General features: G+C 40.5%; 1 protein-coding gene across 2 annotated transcripts in view; it reads left to right on the forward strand.

Moving 5' to 3' along the window:
* Nucleotides 1–22,489, forward strand: part of TENM1 (teneurin transmembrane protein 1) — a 493,379-nt gene extending 470,890 nt beyond the window's left edge. For both annotated transcript variants that reach the window (XM_040323926.1, XM_040323927.1), the window contains exons 26-30: nt 7,894–8,190; nt 9,685–10,072; nt 13,196–14,416; nt 16,145–16,287; nt 20,114–22,489. In XM_040323926.1, coding sequence (XP_040179860.1) covers nt 7,894–8,190; nt 9,685–10,072; nt 13,196–14,416; nt 16,145–16,287; nt 20,114–20,872 — 2,808 coding nt within the window. In that variant the 3' untranslated portion in view covers nt 20,873–22,489. The remainder of the gene's footprint in view (nt 1–7,893; nt 8,191–9,684; nt 10,073–13,195; nt 14,417–16,144; nt 16,288–20,113) is intronic.
* The last annotated feature ends 834 nt before the right edge of the window (nt 22,490–23,323 follow it).

Raw genomic sequence — 23,323 nt, forward strand, 5'->3', positions numbered from 1 at the left:
CGACTGGTGTAAGTCTCTTACGCCGTCGTATCTTGGGGTGCATATTTACGCTGGCCGCTAGGTGGCGCTTCCGTAGTTTTCGGCGTAGAATATGCAAATGACCTAGATACGCCGATTCACAAACGTACGTGCGCCCGGCGGAATTTTTTTACGTCGTTTGCGTAAGGCTTTTCAGGCGTAACATTGCTCCTGCTTCTATGAGGCATACGCAATGTTAAGTATGGACGTCGTTCCCGCGTCGAATTTTGAATTTTTTACGTTGTTTTCGTAAGTCGTTCGCGAATAGGGCTGGACGTAATTTACGTTCACGTCAAAAGCAATGACGATTTGCTGACGTCATTTGGAGCATGCGCACTGGGATACGTCCACGGACGGCGCATGCGCCGTTCGTTAAAAACGTCAAAAATGTGGGGTCACTACTATTTTACATAGGACACGCCCCCAACTAGCCTATTTTGAATTAGGCGGGCTTACGCTGGCCCAGTTACACTACGCCGCCGTAAGTTTCAGCGCAAGTTCTATGTGAATACACAACCTGCTGCTCAAACTTACGGCGGCGTAGTGTATCTGAGATAATCTACCCCAAAGTGTCTTGCAAGGTGCCCTGGTGACAGGGCTGATCTCAGTGTATTGTAGGTGTTCTATCAACATTTTACCATATTACATACATATTTGACATATTTGTTTCACCTCTGATTTCTGTCAGTGATTTGTAGTCCAGGCTGTTCAGAGTGTGACTGGATGTGTCTGAAAATTCTTCAGGGGTCCTTATACTTTTTGTTATAGGGTTTGCTATTTATGCACTGTCAAGTTTATGTTAAAATACAAGAATTCAACCTTTTGAAGACTTCACAGAACAGTTGTATTTACACTAAGATTAAATTACACACAGGTGGACTTTTTACTAATCAGGTGACTTCTGAGTATCAGAGTAAGGCCCCTTTCACACCTGCGGACCGTATGTCCGCTTTTTCATCCATCCGCTTGCGGATGAAAAAGGGACATACATTGGTCCCTATGAGATTGCGGGTGTCAGCGACGTTTTCAGCGGTGATCAGCGATTTTTAATCGTGACTGCGACATTATGGCGGACACAACGAACATTTTTGACACATTTTTGGGACCATTGTCATTTTAAAAGTGATCAGTGCTATAAAAATGATACTGGTAGTGAAGAGGTTAACCACTAGGTGGCGCTGTAGGGGTTAAGTGTGCCCTAGTGAGTGATTCTTACTGTAGGGGGGATGGTCTACACATGACAAGACAGTGATCACCGCTTCCGATTACAGGAAGCGGTGATCACTGTCATTGTCACCAGGCAGAGCGGGGAGATGCTTGTTTATATCAGCATCTCCCTGTTCTTCCTTACCGTGAAATGATTGCGGGTATCCCCGCGGCGATCGAGTCCGCGTGACCCGCGGTCGCGCTCGCGGTGGGCACGCACGTCCACGAGTGTTGTCAACCGTCTGTATTTTTAAGGACAGTTTGTAAAAACTGACACTTTTTCCCCCGTTTGTAAATGTCCGTGGTTGCGGGAATGTGCCAGTAAAAATAGCCGAGATCGGTTCAGCTTGGAACTACGCATGGAGATTGGAGGCAGGGGGTGATTGGAGGCAGGGGGTGATGGTGGCTTCGGTGGCACCGCAGAGGGGGATGGAGGCAGGGGGAGATTGGAGGCAGGGGGTGTTAGTGGCAGGGGGTGATTGGAGGCAGGGGGTGTTGGTGGCACCACAGAGGGGGATGGTGGCACCGCAGAGGGTGGGGGATGGAGACAGGGGTTGTTGGTGGCACAGCAGAGGGCGATGGAGGCAGGGGACGATGGAGGCAGGGAGTGATTGGAGGCAGGGGGCCTGGGGGAGATTGGAGGCAGAGGGAGATTGGAGGCAAGGGGAGATTGTGGCACCGCAGAGGGGGGTGAAGGCAGGGGGTGTTGGTGGCAGAGGGCGATGGAGGCAGGAGGTGTTGGTTGCAGAGGGGGATGGAGGCAGAGGGTGATGTGACTAATTTGCCCTTTTTATATCGAAAATAACAAAAATATGTTTATTTACCTAAATATCTACCTTAAATCACATTGCTATTTGCCTAGCGTGCTTGTTTGTAGTCTAAATACTGAAATGTGCACCTAAAAATGTAATTCAATAACTTTTGTGAAATGCCAGTACATTTTGGGTGTCCTGCCAGTAAATGTCAATCTGGTAGGTTGGCAACACTGACGTCTACAATGCCGCGCTCTTAAAGGGGACGTGTATATATATGTCCTTCTGCCTGTCCGAGCCATGCTGCCGACGTATATAGTCGTGCGCTGGTCCGGTCGGCAAGCAGTTAAAACCTGTGCAGTATTCATTTCTTGGTAGATCACTAATTGATTCTATCATCCCCGATAGCAGCCACATTATGCAATGACAGTGTTACTGAGGTCTGTAACAAAACACTAGACACTCTTTTTCAATAAGTCTTTCATTCTCAGGCATGGATATTATCAGTAGACTTCTCATGGTTGCCGCAGTATGCAGTGCTTGTATTTCTGTATCTTCTAAGAGGTCAGTGCTCATAATATCACCAATCAGACAGTTTATGATGTAGCTTATTATTTGCAACATAAAAGAGTACAAATGTCAATGATTAGATTTATGTCCCTACAGTGCTTTCCAGTCCAGACCTATCATTTTATGATAAATTGGATCTGCTGCTTATGCATGCATATGAATGTATATTAAGACATGCTGTTGAGTAGAAAATTTCTTAAAACTTAACATCTCTGATTGTAATTGGATCATAAATTGTAACGGTTACAAGAGTGGGGATAAAGACTTGTTTTTACAAGTTTTACAAATGAGTTATGCAAATGTTTGCAGGAAATTGAAGGTGCAGTGTTTAGTAGCACAAGATAAAGCGGCTCATTTTGGTCTCATGAGCAATTTTGAGAGGTATTTTTATTTTATCTTTGTCTGAAGTCATGTATTAGAAAATATATCTTGTCACAGAAAGTATCTGGAAGTCAAGCAGGGTATTTATTTCCTTTGTGATATTTCATAATTGCACAGTGTACTTGATATCCGCACACACATTTAGGTTTTAGTGTTTTGTTTTCAAACTTGATGCAAAACTTTAACAGTAAGACCCCTTTCACACTGGGGCGTTTTTCAGGCGCTTTGGCGTTAAAAAAAAGCGCCTGAAAGAAGCCTCATCTGCAATCCCAATGTAAAAGGCCCAGTGCTTTCAGAGCCCTTTCACACTGCCAGCGCCCGAAAAACGCTGGGGCGTTATTTAAGCACTATTTAATCGTTTTTCGAGCGTTATTCGAGCATTATTCGATTGTTTTTCGAGCGTTATTCGAGCATTATTCGATTGTTTTTGGAGCGTTATTCGAGCATTATTCGATAGTTTTTCGAGCGCTATTCGATTGTTTTTCGAGTATTATTCAATCGTTTTTCGAGCGCTATTTGAGCATTATTCGATCGTTTTTCGAGCATTATTTGATCGTTTTTCGAGCGTTATTCGAGCGAAGTCTCATCTGCAATCTGTTAGATTTAGAATGTATTACTATTTTATGTGATAAAAGTTTCTGGAATCACTAGTTAAACATGTTAATTTTGAAGGTTGCTGAGGACAAGAGGAAGGTCAGTTGCTGCACATTACATCTATTCTTGAAGTTCTACGTCAAGACAATGGGTGGAGTTATGTTACTTAATATACACAAGTGGGTGTTACGTTTGTGACAGTAGCATCATCACCTTCCTTGGAGCTATTCTAAAAGTAAAAATGCTTAGCTTGGCTTTAAGAACAGTATAAGAATCTATGTGGTTTGAGTAGCCAGCCAGGGAAGTTGAGGGTGACCCGACCCCGCTGGAACTTGGGGGTCACCCGACGCTGCTGGAAGGGACCCCGCCCAGCAGAAAGATGTACCATCGTACCATCTGATTCCTCCTTCTGAAATAATTATCTTGCCATGTGTTACCAGCTGTCATTATGTAAGCATTGTCTTTTGCTTGTCTATCTTGAAGAATAAACTTCACATTTTTGAAGGAAGCCTAAATCTTGAATATTGGGAATGAAGCGCCTGGGAAGAGAAGACACTACTGACATAACACATGACACGTTGTCAAATGTTTCCCCTTTCTTCTACATTTTACACAATCCCAATGTGCTGGTAAAGCACCGCTAAGACCCTAATGTTTTAGGGCGTTTTTTTCAGTGCCTCGGTGTGAAAAGGGTAAGGCATTTTTACAGCGCTTTCAATTTATTTCAATGGAGAGGGGCGTTTTTGGAGCGTTTTTTTCAGCTCCCAAAAGCTGCTCCAAAGATGCTGCTTGCAGGACTCAGTGTGAAAGGGTCCATTGAGATGCATGGAGAGTGTCCAATTCACATGTCATTCGAAAGTATATACATTTTTATGAGGGTGGTTCATATATCTGCGGTGGATTCGCACTGCCGAAAAATCGTGTGTGTTTTTTAGGCATTGCGTTCCGGCTCAGGTGCGAATTCAGGCCCATTATCTTCTATGGGCACGCATCTGATTCACACATGCATTCCGTTGTGAACATACGTTCTCTCCTTCTCCTCACTACACCTTCCCCTCTCCCTGCTCAGCTAATTCACAGATAGAACGGGGAGGAATCGCTGAGCAGCTGCTTTTTGTCTTCGCAGAGAAAACGGAGCTGGAATTCGCACCGGACTGGTGTGATCCCAGCCTAAATGTTTGCTTCAGAGCCTGCTGTGTGTAGTGGTGGAGAATTGTCTCCTGCTGCTCTTCCCTCCCATTAGAATACATAACAGAATTAAGACTAGCGCTACACCAGGGATTACATTTCTTTGCTGATTAAATATTTATTCACTTGCTGGCTCTCACCTCATTTGCACCGTGCTAAAATCAATGTCCTGCTAATGAGATAATTGTTAGCAAGTGGCTAAATCTTTCATGCAAGAAAGATTTACTCACCTGTGTAGCACCTGTGTAGCACTAACTTTAACCACTTCTCTACCGGAGACATTTTTTAACTTTTCACATGAAAATCTGCAGAATTGCTGGAAAACTATGAATTTTCTAAAAGCAAAGACTGTAGAAAATATTGGTGGCAGTTACAATTTTTTATGTTGCACAGTATTTGTGCAACTGTTTATCTGCCTCTAAATCTATATTTTCAGTAAAAAAAAAACACTTAAATAAATTTTAGTGCACATACATTATGATACCAAATTTTTAGTATAATATAAAAGATGGGGTTGTGTCAAGCGAATTGATACCGAATGACAAGCCTTAAAGGGTAACTCCACCTTTGCTGAGAAAAAACATTCTCTTTTGTCAAATCTATGTACATTGCAAGGATTTTAACAAAATTTGTTGCAGATTCCTACCTTTTGTTATTCTGAAGAAATAGCCGTTTGTTTGACATGTCCGTGTACAGTGAATCTGTATAGAAGTGACTATCAATCAGCTGCTGCACTTGCAGGGTTCTTATGAGGAAAGTGGCAGGGGCTGCATTCCTTAAAGGACCATACACATGGGCCAAATATCAGACGGCATCAGATGGTTCAATAGAGACTGGCCGACATTCGCCCCATGTGTCGAAGGGGCATGATCGAAAAAGATCTGCTGATCGATATCCGATAAGCGCTCTTAGCAAATGGCTGCGAGCACTGACCAGTGTGTTTTGATGGGGAGGCAGTCCCCCCGTCAGAACACAATAGCTGAACGCTGAATAGCTGCCTATCAATGCCGCCTGTCAGTGCCTCCTCAGCAGGACTCTGAGCAGGGAGCATCTCTTCTATACAGCCCAGAGCCTGCACTGTCAGTTCACCCTTCCTCCCCTCTCACATGGATGGGAGAGGAGAGAGCCTATCTGATTTATTTAGATTGCTGTTAAACTGTGATTCAGGCTGGATTCAAACCTATGCATTTTTAGTGCTTTTTGCATTTTGCAGATTTGCACTACAGAACGTGTTCCATAGGAAACCATGGTAAAATGGACTGTAGTGCAAATCTGCAAAATGCAAAAAGCACAAAAAATGTATAGGTGTGAATCCAGCCTAAAGTAGTATACATCTAATATTATATGTAATAGTTAGTCCAGCTATAGGCCTTTCATATTGCTTTAACTCATATATGTTTCTTAGAGATATCTTGGTAAAAAGTAACATGATATCTTGTGACTTCTCTATGTAACACACTTTTTATGGCTATTTATAATGTAATTTGTATGGTTAACTCATCATAAATAGTTAATTCAATGTGTAGATTGGTTAAGCATCATATGATATGTTTGGAAAGAGACCAGCTATTGTATAGCTTATGTAAGGTCTTCCCCTGTACATAACTGTATGAAGACCGTAATTTATGAACTGATTGTAATGTATCAGGATTGTCATATGACTAATGTATGACTTATGCAACTTAAAGATGATTTTATGACTTGAAGAAGGCTATTTTTCTACATTGCTTATGTAATCCACCATTATATATTTAGTGCCAGACAAAATAAAAATTTGAGTATGGTACAGTCACGAGTTGCGTACTGTATCTTCTCACCTATTTGACATCACAAGAGCCAGCAGCAGTGGTGGTGCGTCCATTTGGGGCGGTCGGGCACCGCCCCCTCTCTCCAGCCACTTCCTCTGTGTACTATGGATAGATTCATGCATTGCATGAATCTATCCATGGCCACTGTAGCCACCCCCTATTCAGGCGTTCGACCCTTTTTTGGGCACCAATCGCCTAAATTACAGCGGTGGGGGTGTTTTTGAAGCACCTGATTAGAGCCATAGGCTCTAATAGGTGTCAAAAAAGGTGCATTGCAAGCGCAAACCATTGCACCCAGGTGTGTTAGCAAAGCAAATGAATAGTTATATATATACAATGTGGGCCATTTATATGGATACACCTTAAAAAATGGGAATGGTTGGTGATATTAACTTCCTGTTTGTGGCACATTAGTATATGTGAGGGGGGAAACTTTTCAAGATGGGTGGTGACCATGGCGGCCATTTTGAAGTCGGCCATTTTGAATCCAACTTTTGTTTTTTCAATAGGAAGAGGGTCATGTGACACATCAAACTTATTGGGAATTTCACAAGAAAAACAATGGTGTGCTTGGTTTTAACGTAACTTTATTCTTTCATGAGTTATTTACAAGTTTCTGACCACTTATAAAATGTGTTCAATGTGCTCTCCAGTGACATGCGGCGAGTGCTACGCTGTGGGCTCTTGCTGAATGAAGCTAGGACAGCCACTGATGTTTCTTCATTAGACCCCTTTCACACTGGATATGCCTATAGCGGAGCGTTAAAATCGATGTAAAATCGCGGTAAAATAGCAGTGTTTTACCACGATTTAAATGCTTCGCTATAGGCGTATCCAGTGTGAAAGGGGTCTAATGAAGAAACATCAGTGGCTGTTCTAGCTTCATTCAGCAAGAGCCCACAGTGTAACACTCGCCGCATGTCACTGGAGAGCACAATGAACACATTTTATAAGTGGTCAGAAACTTGTAAATAACTCATGAAAGAATAAAGTTACGTTAAAACCAAGCACACCATTGTTTTTCTTGTGAAATTCCCAATGAGTTTGATGTGTCACATGACCCTCTTCCTATTGAAAAAACAAAAGTTGGATTCAAAATGGCCGACTTCAAAATGGCCACCATGGTCACCACCCATCTTGAAAAGATTCCCCCCTCACATATACTAATGTGCCACGAACAGGAAGTTAATATCACCAACCATTGCCATTTTATTAAGGTGTATCCATATAAATGGCCCACCCTGTATATTATATATATGATGACTAATATAGAAAAGAACTGTGCTGGAATGATGTCTTAAAGCACATAAACATCGTGTGTGTTGAATTGTTTGACACTTTATCTGATGTCTCATCTTTTTTCTATTCATGTTTAGGCTCATAATCGAAACTTACTATCAATTGATTTTGATCACATCACCAGAACAGGAAAAATCTATGATGATCATCGAAAATTTACTCTTAGAATTATGTATGATAAGACTGGACATCCCATACTGTGGTCACCAAGCAGCAAGTACCATGAAGTTAACATTACATATTCACCTATTGGACTCGTTACCTCTATTCAAAGAGGAAGCTGGTCTGAAAAAATAGAGTATGACCAAAATGGGAAGATGGTTTCTAGGATTTGGGCCAATGGGAAAATATGGAGTTATACATATGAGGAAAAGGTCAGTAATTGTTGAAAAATGTTATAATGGGCAGAATATACTGTGTTTGTTTAACATAACACAGTTTGCAGTGAATTTTCCTTTTTTTTTTTTTTCATTTTTGATAAAATAGAAACCTTGTCATGTTTTTGGATGAGCTGCCATGTTCTTGTCATCTGATTCTTTTTTTGTGCAGCTTTCCCTTTTTTTCAGTGTATTTTCCTTTTGACTGGAGGAATCTTTCAAAGGAAATCCGTTTTTATATGAGGCAGATGGTTTAAAAGAAAAGTTTTATAGAGCAATAAAAATAAAGTCTAACGAAAATATATATTAGAGGTTAAAACATTGTTATGAGCCGATTATAGAAAAAAAAGCCCTGTACACACGATCGGATATCTGATGGAATCTAATCCGATGGATTTTTTCGTCGGATATCCGATGAAGCTGACTTTCATCGGTCTGGCGTACACACCATCGGTCAAAAATCCGACCGTGTCCAAACGCGGTGACGTAAAACACTACGCCGTGCTGAGAAAAATGAAGTTCAATGCTTCCGAGCATGCGTCGACTTGATTCTGAGCATGCATGGATTTTTGACCGATGGACTTCCACACGTTTTTTTCTATCAGTTTTTTTATCCATAGGAACATTTTAAAACATGTTCTTTTTTTTTTTTTTTCACAGATGGAAAGCAAACCGATGGGGCTCACACACGATCGGTTTGTCCAATGAAAACGGTCCATTGGTCCATTTTCATCAGACAAACTGATCGTGTGTACAGGGTTTTATTCAGTAGGGTAGTTCAAAAAGCTGAGGTGCAATGTCTGGTCACCAATCACTTTCAGTTAGACTGACGTTTATGGTATGCAGGCCAATAATAGTTTGATTCAGGTTAGTAACCATCTATTACTGAAGTTTGCATTTTGCCCTTACTGAAAAACTACTGAAACTTGTTACTATAAAAAATAGTATAGGGCAGCTAAAAATATGACATCCCCAGAGCATGCCCTTCAGAAAAATGTCTCCCATAGCTCTTTATTCACAATTACTTTTAAGGTCAAACTTCCAAGATGAACAAGCAAGCACTGCCACTGTCTGTAATCCATGACCCTGGATCTGGAGGATGCGCATATGATACATCATACATGTATTTCTTAATGACAGGTGTACTTTAAACAATTTGGACTTTTAATTGTAATTAAACAAGATCTCGCCTTTCCCCTCATTCAAAAGCAAAGTATGCAAGTATGGTACATTGTAACAGGACATGAAGGAGTTTACACGCATGCATATGTGTTATAGTCCAATGTAATTAAAACATCCCAAGTAGTACACATCAGCCTTTAGAATTTATTATATAACTCAACTACTATATATTGTTTTACTACTTTATTACTTAGGCAAGGTTAAAATAATGATCAGCTTTTAGTTATTGTTTCTTCTATAATGCCTACTAATAAAAACTGAATTTTCTAATAGTGACAAATAACTATTTCTTTCTTTGTTCTTTTTCAGACAATAAGCCTGTTTCTGCATAGCCAGAGGCGTTACATTTTTGAATATGACCATTCGGATTACCTTGCTTCAGTAACCATGCCCAACATGGTCCGCCATAGTCTGCAGACAATGCTCTCTGTTGGGTATTACCGCAATATCTACACTCCACCTGACAATAGTGGCTCTTTCATTCAAGATTATACTGGAGATGGACGACTTCTACAGACATTACACCTTGGAACAGGACGTAGAGTCTTTTATAAATACACTAAACAAACAAGGCTCTCAGAAATTCTTTATGATACCACCCAGGTTACATTCACCTATGAAGAGTCTTCTGGAGTCATTAAAACCATTCATTTAATACATGAGGGCTTTGTTTGTACTATTCGATATAGACAGACAGGTATGCAATATAACAAGTACTGCATAAAATCATGATGACATTTTTATACTGTGCATCACTTCTAAATCTTTTTCCTGCAATGTTTACATAATTAATACAAGCTCTCAGAGGTTTAAAATAAAAGTTTTATAGAGCAATACAAATAAAGTCTAAAGAAAATATATATAGAAAAGTTTAGCTCATGTTCAGTGGCATGTGGTTGCCATCATCCCTTGATGAAGAAAATATATATTAGAGGTTAAAACATTGTTATGAGCCGATTAGAGAAAAAAAACTCAATGTAGACTTTTTCAGTAGGGTGGTTCAAAAACTCAAGGCTTTGTGAGGCCTCAGGCAAAACTTGGACATGAGGTCCCACTCATGCCTATAATGGGGAAAAAGTATTACATTTTTAGTGCAGAGTCTTTGCATGAGGAGATTGGTCCTGCACATCCGCAGGCAGTGCCATCATTTTTCCCGATGCTGGGCTCTCCCCTTCCTCCGTTAGGCAAATTAGGCTGCCGCGAGTCTTTAAACAATGGCACTTTGCTGGTGTTTTGGCAGCGGTACCCATTCATTTCAATGGACAGGAGCAGTGGAGGAGCAGTGTAAACACCGTTCCTTCACCGCCTCAAAAGATGCTGCTTGCAGGAATTTTTTTAACATACTTCCAGCACATCGCCCCAGTGTGAAAGCACTCTGGCTTTCACACTGGGGCTGCAGGGAAGGTGTTTTTCAGGCACTTTACAGGCGCTATTTTTAGCCCCAAAAAAATGCCCCGGTGTGAAAGGGGTCTAAGGACTATCTGAATTGCATGTTGTGTTGCCATTCTGGAACCACAAGCAAAATCACACAATTATGTCCATGATTTTAATACGCTCAGGTGTGAATAGTAAGTAACAAATGTAGCAAAATGTAAGAAGTAAAAAGGGGTTTATAAAATCTACTGATACAAATCATTTATAAACTCTTTTACCTTTTACATTTTGCTATTTTTGTAACTTATTAGTGTGAGCGCTACATGATCTCTTCAATATTAATATCTCAAACATATTCACTTTACTTCCTGAGTATTTGAGTAAAAATGTTAAACTTAAAGCGGAGCTCCACCCTAAAGTGGAACTCCCGCTGACCGGATCCCTCCCCCCTCCGGTGTCACATTTGACACCTTTCAGGGGGAGGGGGGTGCAGATACCTGTCTAAATGGTGTAAATGGAGCTTACAACCCCCCCCCCCCCCGTTGTGCTCTGGGAACACTCGGCTCCCAGAGCACAGCGGGAGCCAATTAGCAGGCGCAGCGCTACTCGTGCATGCGCCGTAGGGAACCGGGCAGTGAAGCCAGAGCGCTTCACTTCCTGGTTCCCTCGCCGAGGATGGCGGGGGGGAAGCAGAGTGACGAGCGATCGCTCGTCCTTTGCTGCGGACGGCGCTGGACTCCAGGACAGGTAAGTGTGCCGATATTAAAAGTCAGCAGCTGCAGTATTTGTAGCTGCTGACTTTTAATATTTATTTTTTTCGGCGGACATCCTCTTTAAAGGAGAAGCAGAGCCATGGCTATTTTTGGCCCTACTTCTCCTATGGATCACAGGAGTGCAGTTAGTCTGCTAAAGTCAGCTGACGTCACTCAGCCAGCCTGGGTTTTAGATGGATTCTGACTTTACAGTCAGTATCTACCAAGATGCCTGTAGTGGCAGCTGGCTCAGCCTCTCATTGTTGGGAGATTGAGCCAGCCGCTTTGAACCCCTTCCCAGCCCCACACTTCAGTGAGCATTGGAGAGGCAGAGCAGAGAGCTGGTAACGCATAGTCACCACTCTCTGCTGAGAGCGGAGTGGAGAACTGAGTGATCAGCAATGTTTGATCACTCAGTTCTTAGTGCAGAGCCAGCAGGGAACAGATGCAGCAACAGTGCTGCATCTTTTGTTCCCAACATCATACTTCTCTTTTAAAGTTGTATACTAACACTTGATTTGTTTTCTCACCAAAAATCATGTTCACTACAAATCTGAGGTATTAACTATAGGAAAACGGTGAATAAGTGTTAAATATTATTACTGTAAAGGTGACAGTTTACTGTGATCACCACAGAACAGTAGACTGGGGTGGTAAGCAAACTGAGCTTACAAAATGAAGAGTTTGAGAAATAAATTATGTAGTTGCATGTGCCTTTGGGAATACTTACTTACTGTATTACGTTTTTTTAATGGTTATTGCATTTTACATAAAGATTAATAAAAGGTGAAGGTGTTGTCTACAGCAATTACAGGCAGTCCCCGGGTTACAAACAAGATAGGGTTTGTAGGTTTGTTCTAAAGTCGACTTTGTTTGTAATTTGGCACATCTGTGTTTTTTATATAGCATAGGTTAACATTTCAGTATCATTTGTTTTGCTGTCTGTGCCCCCCTTCTGAAGATTTCACCTCACTTTCTGTCCCTATGACAATTGGATTTTGAAAATTTGGGGTTGCTGTGAAAGCAAGGATTGGTAACGCTTTAGTTGAGACATCTTTTGCCCATGATAGCTCTTACAGGAGTGAATTTCTCTTCCATGGGGTAGATTGCCTCTCACTTCCTGTTGCCTCCCTCTGTATGAAACTAGGAGTCTTTTGTAAGTTGGATGTTTGTAACCCGAGGACCGTCTGTATTCAGAATCTACTTCCTGTATTCCAATGTAGGGTAGACAATTAGACCAAAGATTTGTTGGGTTTATGGATGACACCCACATTTTGTTGTCATGTAATATACTGTATATATCCGTGAGGGTTAGTGATTGATCTTGGTTATGATGGTAGTGGTGGTTAAATATCATGCAAATTTCATTTTTCACACAAAATGACTTTACAGTGCTTTTAATTAAAACAATTTATTTATGTAACATATAAGTATCATGTCTCACCTTTGGGGACTACATGTCTATTGTAAGCAGCTAATTTTTACTAACAAGTTTTTACTAACTATTCCTAAATGGTCTTACAAGCAAGCATTTTGTTGGAACCATATATAGTAAAACAATCTACCTTATGTGCCCAGTTATTGTCTGCTTTAGACTATTCATAATCACAATTATATTATACTATAGATATTATGTATTTTTATCCCATGGTATAACCATAATTTTAATCAAAATGAAATTATTTTTTCAACAGGACCTCTTATTGGACGTCAGATTTTTAGGTTCAGCGAAGAAGGTCTTGTTAATGCCAGGTTTGACTACAGCTATAACAATTTCCGAGTCACCAGTATGCAAGCCATGATAAATGAGATCCCTCTTCCCATAGACCTATATCGTTATGTTGATGTCTCAGGGAGAACTGAACAGTTTGGTAAATTCAGTGTGATCAACTATGATCTCAATCAAGTCATCACAACATCAATGATGAAACATACTAAAATATTTAGTGCCAGCGGACAAGTTATTGAAGTTCAATATGAAATCTTAAAGGCTATTGCTTACTGGATGACCATTCAGTATGATAACATGGGTCGGATGATTATGTGTGGCATACGAATTGGTGTAGATGCCAATTTAACAAGATATTCCTATGAATATGATCCTGATGGCCAGCTTCAGGCTGTGTCTGTTAATGATAAGCTGCAGTGGCGTTATAGCTATGATCTAAATGGAAACATCAACTTGCTTAACCTTGGGAATACTGTTCGTCTCACCCCACTAAGGTATGATATTGGAGATCGTATTACTCGTCTGGGAGAAATTCAGTACAGGATGGACGAAGATGGTTTTCTCCGACAAAGAGGCAATGATATATTTGAGTACAATTCTAATGGTCTTCTGAGTCGTGCTTATAACAAAGTTGTTGGTTGGAATGTACACTACCGATATGATGGACTTGGAAGACGTGTTGCAAGCAAGTCAAGTACAGGTTCTCACCTGCAGTTTTTTTATGCAGATCTAGCCAATCCAATAAGAGTTACTCATCTCTACAATCACACAAGTTCTGAGATAACATCACTCTATTATGATCTTCAAGGTCATCTTATCGCTATGGAGTTAAGCAGTGGCGAGGAGTATTATGTTGCATGTGACAATACAGGAACACCTCTAGCAGTATTCAGCAGCCGTGGCCAAATTTTAAAAGAAATCTTATACACGCCATATGGGGACATATATGAGGACACAAATCCAGATTTTGAGATTATCACTGGGTTTTATGGTGGACTATATGACTCCTTGACTAAACTTGTGCACCTGGGTCAACGGGATTATGATGTTGTGGCAGGAAGGTGGGCCACACCCAATCACAATATTTGGAATAAGTTAAACATTGAACCAAAGCCATTTAACTTGTATGCATTTGAAAACAACTATCCAGTTGGCAACACCCAAGATGTGGCACAATATACTACAGGTAAAGCAATGGTTTCTAGGAACTTAATACATTTCAGCATATACAGTAGCTCACTCTCAGTCACAGTTACAGTTTTGATTGGATATAGTAAGTGCTATATACAGTATATTTTTCCTTTTGATTTTATACAGTGATCTTGCCAGTAACACACACTGGTGCAACTCTGCATAAAAACCATCAGCTTCCAGGTTTTTTGTTAAAGCTTAATTCAACAAGCTGAAGTTAGAAGCTGATTGGCTACCATGCACAGCTGCCCTAGATTTTGCACTCTACAGTTTTAGGCCCAGCTCACATCGAGAGATTTTGGATCACCAGCAGAATCGCTGGGATTCTGGCCATGATTCCAACTGCAGTGTTTTTTTCACTGCCAGCTATAGGTGGTGCAGTTCTGCCCCGGTTGTCACACAATAAATCCATGCTGCAATTGCAGCAAAACTGCATTGCCACCTATGATCCCAAATCGCTAGATTTGAAAGGAGCCGTGGTAAATCAGCCCTCTCCTGTCCCAGGTAGCAACACACACTTATTGTACTGTATCTATGGAGAAACATTTTTTCTCATCCTAGGACAGTAAGTTTGTTAGAACTAAAGAACACCCCCCTCTTTTCATATTTTTTAACTTAGGGGAAGGTGTTCTGTAGTTCACATAGCTTATCTCATAACGTGCACAGGCCTAGTACACAGAAACTTGAAAGCTCACTGGATTTCTACAATTATTAATAATAGATATTTGTGCCAGATGAATCTATATAACAAAACACATTTGATTGTATATTTAAGACACCAAAAGAGAGGAAATAGGTTCAGAGTTAGGTGTATTAGGCTTTACATACACTTTAAGGCCCCGTAAACACGACCGAACATGTCTGCTGAAACTGGTCCGCGGACCAGTTTCAGCAGACATGTTCGGTCGTGTGTATGGCCGATCGGACATGATTCCAGCGTACATTTGCCCGCCAGACCGTTTTCGAGCAGGCAAATGTTTCTAAACTTGCTTAGAAACATGCCCGCTGGAATCCTGCCCGTCGGACATGTTCGGTCGTCTGTACAGACTTACCGTACATGTCCGAGCGGCCGCCATCCCTCGCATGCGTCGAATGACTTTGACGCATGCGTGGAAGCATTGAACTTCCAGGGCCGCGCACGTCGCCGCGTCATCGTCGCGGCCTCGTCACCGCGTATCGTGTACGCGCGGATTTCTGTATGATGGTGTGTACAGCCATCATACAGAAATCTCCGGGCGGGCATGTCCGCTGAAAATGGTCCGGCGGACCGTTTTCATCGTACATGTTTGCCCGTGTGTACGAGGCATAAGAGAGACTGTATCTGTGCAGTAATGTACATGTATCAGGGTAATTGCCAAAACTGGGCACCACCAATATGTCGGCACTACATAGCAAATCTGTCAATTTTTTGAATGATTGTTATTTACAACTGCTTTTAAAAAGATTGTAGGTTTTTTTTTCCCCTCTTCTCCGCAAAAAGGTACGATTACTCAGGCACAGCCATCACATGTTGTGGTTAGCACTTTAAAAACATCTGCAGTAAATGGGTCAATATAGAATCAGAAGACATTTGCAATTCATGTCTGAAAATAAAATAAAAGCTGTAGAAATTACCAGGAACACTTAGAAAGATCTAGTCATAGGAAGTTTGATGTAGTCATTATGTAAAATAAACACTCAATAATAATAATAATTATGTAATAACATTTCCTTACTTTTTTAGACATTGGGAGTTGGCTGGAGCTGTTTGGTTTTCAACTGCACAATGTGCTCCCTGGATTCCCAAAACCAGAAAAAAAGGGCTTTGAATCATCTTATGAATTAGTGCAACTTCAAACTAAAACTCAGGAATGGGATCCTGGGAAGGTAAGCATTTGTCTTATAGTATGTAAAGAAATGTTTTGGCTATGGGACAGGAAGTGAAGAGAAATCTCCATACTGGCATGCAGCTGGCATAAAAATGACAGGGGTTATAGCCCTCCCTAAAGGCCCATGCACACGATACGAAAATCGGAAGTAAAAATTTCGTCTCACAAACGATTTGCCAATTTTCGGATCTTTAGTATGGTGTGTTCGACAGCTGATCCCGATTTTTCGTAAGACAAAAGCTGGATGTGCAGACTATAACATTTTATTCGTACGTGAACACAACGTCCAATTTTCGTTTAATTGGTATGGTTTTCGTACAAAAAAATCGTAAGAGCAAAACTATGCATGCTCAGAAACAAAAGAACTCATACAAAACTATTCAACACATTACATCACTTCTGAAGTTGAATTCTGCCGTACGAGAATTTAACCTCTTCACTTTTGCCATGAGACTAGCATGCAACAAAAAACGGAACAACGTTCGTCCAAAAATCTGATTGCGTGTACAAGGCTTTACCCTATTGCAAATAAGAAAAAAAATGCCTTTAGTTCTACTAACTGTTGGTTCCTAGAGGCTTCAGTACTTTCTGAATCTCCCAGAACACAAATTCAGATAAGGAGTTCTGACTTCACTTGTTCCATGGCAGTGGCTCAAAGTCAAAAGACAGCATCTCACTACAGTTGTCATTTAATTCTTTGTAGCAAAAATAAATATTATTTTAGGAAAAAAAGACCCAACATAGCTGCAACTGCTGTTAGACTAAAGCCTGGTACACATAATCGGATTTCTTATGAGGCTTAAAGTCTCGTACACACGATCAGATTATCCGACGGGAATTGTGTGATGACAGGCTGTTGTCAGAAAATCTGACCGTTTGTATGCTCCATCAGAAAATTGTTGTTGGATTTTCCACGTGTTTGTTGGCGGACAATTATTTGCCGTTTGTATGCAAGACAAGTTCACGGCCAATGCCCTTCGGACAAAAGTCCTACGCTTTGTCCGATGAAAATCTGATCGTGTGTACGAGGCTTTAGGCTATTAAACAGTGTATCCATTCTAGCTCAGTTATCTCATATAGCCCAAATCCCATGGGTACTACTTTGAACATAGCTGCCACATTCATACCCTCGGTCATGCCAAATTTTAATAGTACTTGTAGTTCTGAGACAGAGTTGTAGGTTTTTTCCAGTGGACATTTTCTGTTATAAACAGCATAGACAACAGCAGACTCTGCATGCATTTCACATTTTACTGCAAAAAACAAACAGCTATGTGAAATGTACCAAAATATTTTTAAATTTTATTACTGTACATGTTAAATGTAACTCCTAAAGCTACATTTGCATGGGCAGCTAGCGCCAGTGTGAATGACAGTGGCAGTTATCTTCTGATTCCTGATGTTTTCTCCACCGTGAGTGGCTAGCTGCAGCTGCTGAGCCCTGTACATTTCATTGACAGGTCGGATAAGGCCACAACTCTCCATGTCTGCAGAATCAGAGATTACCAATGGCACACGTTGTGTGCTTCGCAGCTAGCCACTCACAGGTGGATTTTTTTTTAAATATATATATATATATATATATTAGTGCTGTCAGTTAAACTCGCTATTAACGGCGTTAACGCAAACCCATGTTAACGCCGTCAATTTTTTTATTGCGCGATTAACGAGGCGGCGTTCGGGGGTTATACCGGGATGATGCCTGCAGCCGCAGGCATCATCCCGGTACCGTTGTTTAGAGCGGGCGATCGGCTATCCAAACATAACAACCGATGCGCTAAAAGCCGCTCGGTTGTTATGCCGGAGGAGCGGGAGGGGACATCCCCCCCCCTCCTGCCGCCTTTCGCCGCTCTGACCGGGCCTCCCGTCCCACCGGGAGACCCGATCCTAGATCCGCCGCCTTCTGTGTCCAGGTTGGAGACTGACACTAAGCCGTAAGCGGCTTTGATTCAGTCTCCGCATTGAAACCACGGAAGCGGCGTCATGACGTCACTTCCGGGTTTCTCGGCTGCCAATGGCGCCGGATTTAAAAAAGTACACAGTATTCAGAATCGCCGTTTTCGGCGATCTGAATACTTTGAAGTGCAAAGGAGGGCTCGGAGGTCTTTTAGACCCCCGATCCCTCCATAAAGAGTACCTGTCACCACCTATTGCTGTCACAAGGGATGTTTACATTCCTTGTGACAGCAATAAAAGTGATCAAAATGTAAAAAAATAAAAAAACACAATTTAATATTATAAAAAAAAAAAAAAAAAATAAGAAAACAAAAAAAAAATGTTTTAAAGGGTGAACCTCCTTAATCGCGCGATTAATCGTGAGTTAACTATGACATTAATGCGATTAATCGCGATTAAAAATTGTAATCGCTTGACAGCACTAATATATATATATATATATTTATATATATATATATATATATATATATATATATATATATATATACCGCTCCAGGTAAAGATACCAAAACCTCACCTCCCCTGCACAACCTGGGTGCTGGCTCTGTGTGTAGAGCACATACAATTGAGGAAATCCGGAGAGCCACACTCCGATGAAAAAGTCTTTATTGAATAAAATCAATCCAGACAGCAATCAAAGACAGTGGATAAATCAGCTGATACATTTTTTTTTCCACTGGAGTGTGGCTGTCTGGATTTCCTTAATTGCAGGTGTAAAAATAGTTGCCAGAATTAGCAGATTCCTGCTGCTGTCATTCTCATCAGCTCTAGTTTGCTATGCGAATGTAGCCTCAGTGGCAGAATCGGTTAGTAACTAATAACTGTAATATACACTATATTACCAAAAGTATTGGGACGTCTGCCTTTACACATGCATGAATTTTAATGGCATCCCAGTCTTAGTCCATGGGGTTCAATATTAAGTTGGCTCACCCTTTGCAGCTATAACAGGTTCAACTCTTGTGGGAAGGCTGTCCACAAGGTTTAGGAGTGTGTCTATGGGAATGTTTCACCATTCTTCCAGAAGCGTCTTTGTGAGGTCAGGCACTGATGTGGACGAGAAGGCCTGGCTCGCAGTCCCTGCTGTAATTCATCCCAAAGGTGTTCTATTGGGTTGAGGTCAGGATTGTGCAGGCCAGTCAAGTTCCTCCACCCCAAACTCACTCATCCATGTCTTTATGGACCTTGTTTGTGCACTGGTTTGCAGTCATGTTGAAACAGGAAGGGGCCAACCCTAAACTGTTCCCACAAACTTTGGAGCATGAAATTTACCATAATGTATTGGTATGCTGGCGCCTTAAGAGTTCCCTTCACTGAAACTAAGGGACCAAACCCAACCCCTGAAAAACAACCCCACTCCATAACCCCCCCTCCACAAAATTATTTGGGATTAGTGCACAAAGCAAGGTCCACAAAGACGTAGATGAGCAAGTTTGGGGTGGAGGAACTTTACTGGCCTGCACAGAGTCCTGACCTTAACCTGATAGAACACCTTTGGGATGAATTAGAGCAGAGACTACGAGCCATGCCTTCTCATCAACATCAGTGCCTGACCTCACAAATGCGCTTCTGGAAGAATGGACAAACATTCCCATAGACATACTCCTAAACCTTGTGGACAGCCTTCCCAGAAGATGGTGTATATACAATATGTGTGTATATATATATATATATATATATATATATATATATATATATATATATATAGTGTGTGTATGTGTGTGTATATATATATATATATATATATATATATATATATATATATATATATATATATATATATATATACACACACACATACATGTACTGTGTATAATATTATAATATATATTTAAATAAATAATCTGTTAATCTTTTCTATCTCTTAGACAATCCTTGGTATTCAGTGTGAGCTACAGAAGCAGCTGAGAAACTTCATTTCTTTGGACCAGCTACCAATGGCTCCAAAACAAAATAGAAAGAAGTATCACGGAACTGAAAAATATCCTAGATTTGCTGCGGTTCCATCTTTATTTGGAAAAGGTATTAAGTTTGCCATCAAAGATGGAGTAGTGACTGCTGATGTCATAGGAGTGGCTAATGAAGACAGTCGCCGCATTGCTGCCATCTTGAATAATGCCCATTACCTAGAAAACTTGCATTTTACAATTGAAGGCCGTGATACTCATTACTTTATTAAGTTGGCTTCTCTAGAAGAAGACTTATCTGTCATTGGGAACAGTGGCAGTGGACGTGTTCTGGAAAATGGTGTAAATGTCACTGTGTCCCAAATGACATCAATGGTCAATGGAAGGACTAGACGATTTGCTGATATACAGCTTCAACATGGCACATTGTGCTTTAATGTCCGCTATGGAACAACTATTGAAGAAGAGGAAGATCATGTCCTGGAACTGGCCAGGCAGAGAGCGGTGGCTCAGGCCTGGACTAAGGAGCAGAAGCGACTACAGGAAGGGGAGGAAGGAATAAGAATCTGGACAGAAGCCGAAAAACAGCAGCTTTTAAGCACAGGGAAGGTTCAAGGCTACGACGGATATTTTATTCATTCAGTGGATCAGTATCTAGAACTTTCTGATAGTGCCAACAACATTCACTTCATGAGACAGAGTGAAGTAGGCAGGAGGTAACAAAAAAAACAAAAGACACTCTATGCCTTTGCGTCACCAAAGACTGCCTGTTTTTAAAACATAAAATGGTTTATTGTAACGATTTTCTAGATGAGATCTCTGTATATGTAAATATAAAGTAAACATATCCAACTGCCTTTAAATGTGACAAAAAGATGGTATTTTAATATTGTTAGTTTTAACAATGTTATCCTTGATGGCATTGGTGAGGTCTTTTTTTAACCACAATGCTGAGCGATGTGTTTAAAGTGCACCTGTCTCCTATACAAAGTAGAGGTAGGCATTTTGACTGAGAATGAAGCCTATATAGTTGTTTAAAAAAATAAAATAAAAAAAAAGTAGCGATAAAGTGGTTTCACTGTTACTTGTCATTATTAATCGGCTACATTCTGTTGGATATTTGTAAAACAAAATTGCTGCCACTACTCTGAGTAGGCCACAAGTACATTTTGAGGCCTCTCAACTGCTAATGGGATTAAAAAATGACAGTACAGCTTCTTATATCTTGTGTGGCGGTATTCAGCATTTTCGCTTGCATATTAACCACTACAAAGTTGCCACTCTTTTTCTGAAAACTAGAGCTTATGTGATGAAATAGCTTCTAGACAAAAAGAATCTACCTAAAGAGTATTAGTACGTATATGAGAAAAAACAAAATGTGTAATATGGAATCCTGTCATTGTTTCTTATTTTTTCATAAATTAACATTCTTTCAAAATAAAAAAAAATAAAATGTTGTGAGTCATGTATACTCATATTGTGTTAACAGTTAGTGTCTACACAATTAAGACATTTTTTTCTTAAAGTAGGAAACACTTGTAAGCAGTGGCTCTCTTGTAAACAGTGTGCAGAGTGTGTATATGTGATTCCAGCAAAGGAGCTATGTAATTATTATATGTTAATAATATGTAGGCACTAGGCTCGTATTCCCAGAGCATGCATGAAGAGCAATGAACAGATGTGAAAATCCAACTTTTTGTTTTTTATTGTCAAGAATGATGCAGCAGAAAAGTCTTCTGAGGTTCTTAAGTGTAGTAGAATTCTGGAAATCTCATTGCTCTGCCATTCTGAAAGCGTTGGTTCATTCCAATAAGTTTCATGATTGAGATTCTGGTTATACCAGTATTTGCTCATTCATGTACTAGATGCCTTCTTAAATAGTTAAATTGGTATTTAGATATAATTTAGGTTATTCCATGTAATCATTAATTATAGCTAAAGCCATACAGCTTTGGTGACTCGCTATGTCAAATTCAGACAGATATTGTAAATAGTATTTTGGCATTGCTGTAAAATACAACTAAATATAATGAAGTGTTATCCCAGGGAAACAGGAGTATATGTGTACAAAGTTTACTACAACTTGTATGTTTGTACAACTGTATGTCCTTTTGCTACATACTGTATATAACTGCTTTTTGCTTTCTTTTGTATTCTGTACAAGCAAAAAAAAAAGGAATCTTTATATTTCAAGGTAAAAAACATGAACTATGAGAGGTAAAGTAAATGCTAATTTTGTTGTCAAATGGCCAATTTAATTGGTGATTGGGAAGTCTGTGTGTTAAGTTATACTTATCTTTTAAGTACTGGTGTAATAATATAGCAAACTACATTGTAGCTTATCCTCTGATTGTTTCCTTTGAATATTCTGTCAATAGGAATAGAGGAGACTGTGCTAATCATCATCTGGGTTTTCACATCAGAACTACAACCATAAGGATTTTGTAGCAAGGCTTAAAAATATTCCTCACTTCAGGCAGGGGCCTTCTTTATTATATAAAATACTCTTTTGGTTGTTTATTTATTACATGTGCATTATACTTTAAAACAAACATTTTAGACCTTTTATCATAAGGATTTATACTGTAGATGTAGGCTGTGTGCTTGCTCCATGGCCCAGCATGGGAACAAGATAGGAAGAGTGCAAGAAACCAAATGCTCAAAACTTGCAATAGCGGGATAAAAGATTTAGACACATCAAATAGCCAGATGAAGACAGGAATATTAAGTAGGTATTCAAAAATTGTTTGTTTGGGGGGGGGGGGGGGCTCAAAGATAGTTGGCCTAAGAGGTAAGATATAATGCCATGGAGAAAATAAATCCAACCGCTTTTACCTGCATTCCACCGCAGTTCCTGAGTCCTTTCCATAGTGCTTCATGTAGGGAAATGTGAGGCCTCGTACACACGACCGGACCTGTCCGTTGGGATTTATCCACGGATCAGTTCCAGCAGACAAATCTGGTCGTGTGTACAGCCTAGCGGACATTTTTCGGCGGACATTTCTCCAGCCGACGGTTTTCAAGCGGATAAAATTTTCTGGTGTGTACAGCCATCAGATCAAAATCGGGAGCAGAAATGTCCGCTGGAAACGGTCCGGCGGACCGTTTCCAACGGATATCCTCTCGTGTGTACAGGGCCTGAGGGACACTAACTGGAGGAGCAACAAACAT

The sequence above is a fragment of the Rana temporaria genome, chromosome 9 (genome assembly GCF_905171775.1).
Source record: "Rana temporaria chromosome 9, aRanTem1.1, whole genome shotgun sequence".
NCBI classification, from domain to species: domain Eukaryota; kingdom Metazoa; phylum Chordata; class Amphibia; order Anura; family Ranidae; genus Rana; species Rana temporaria.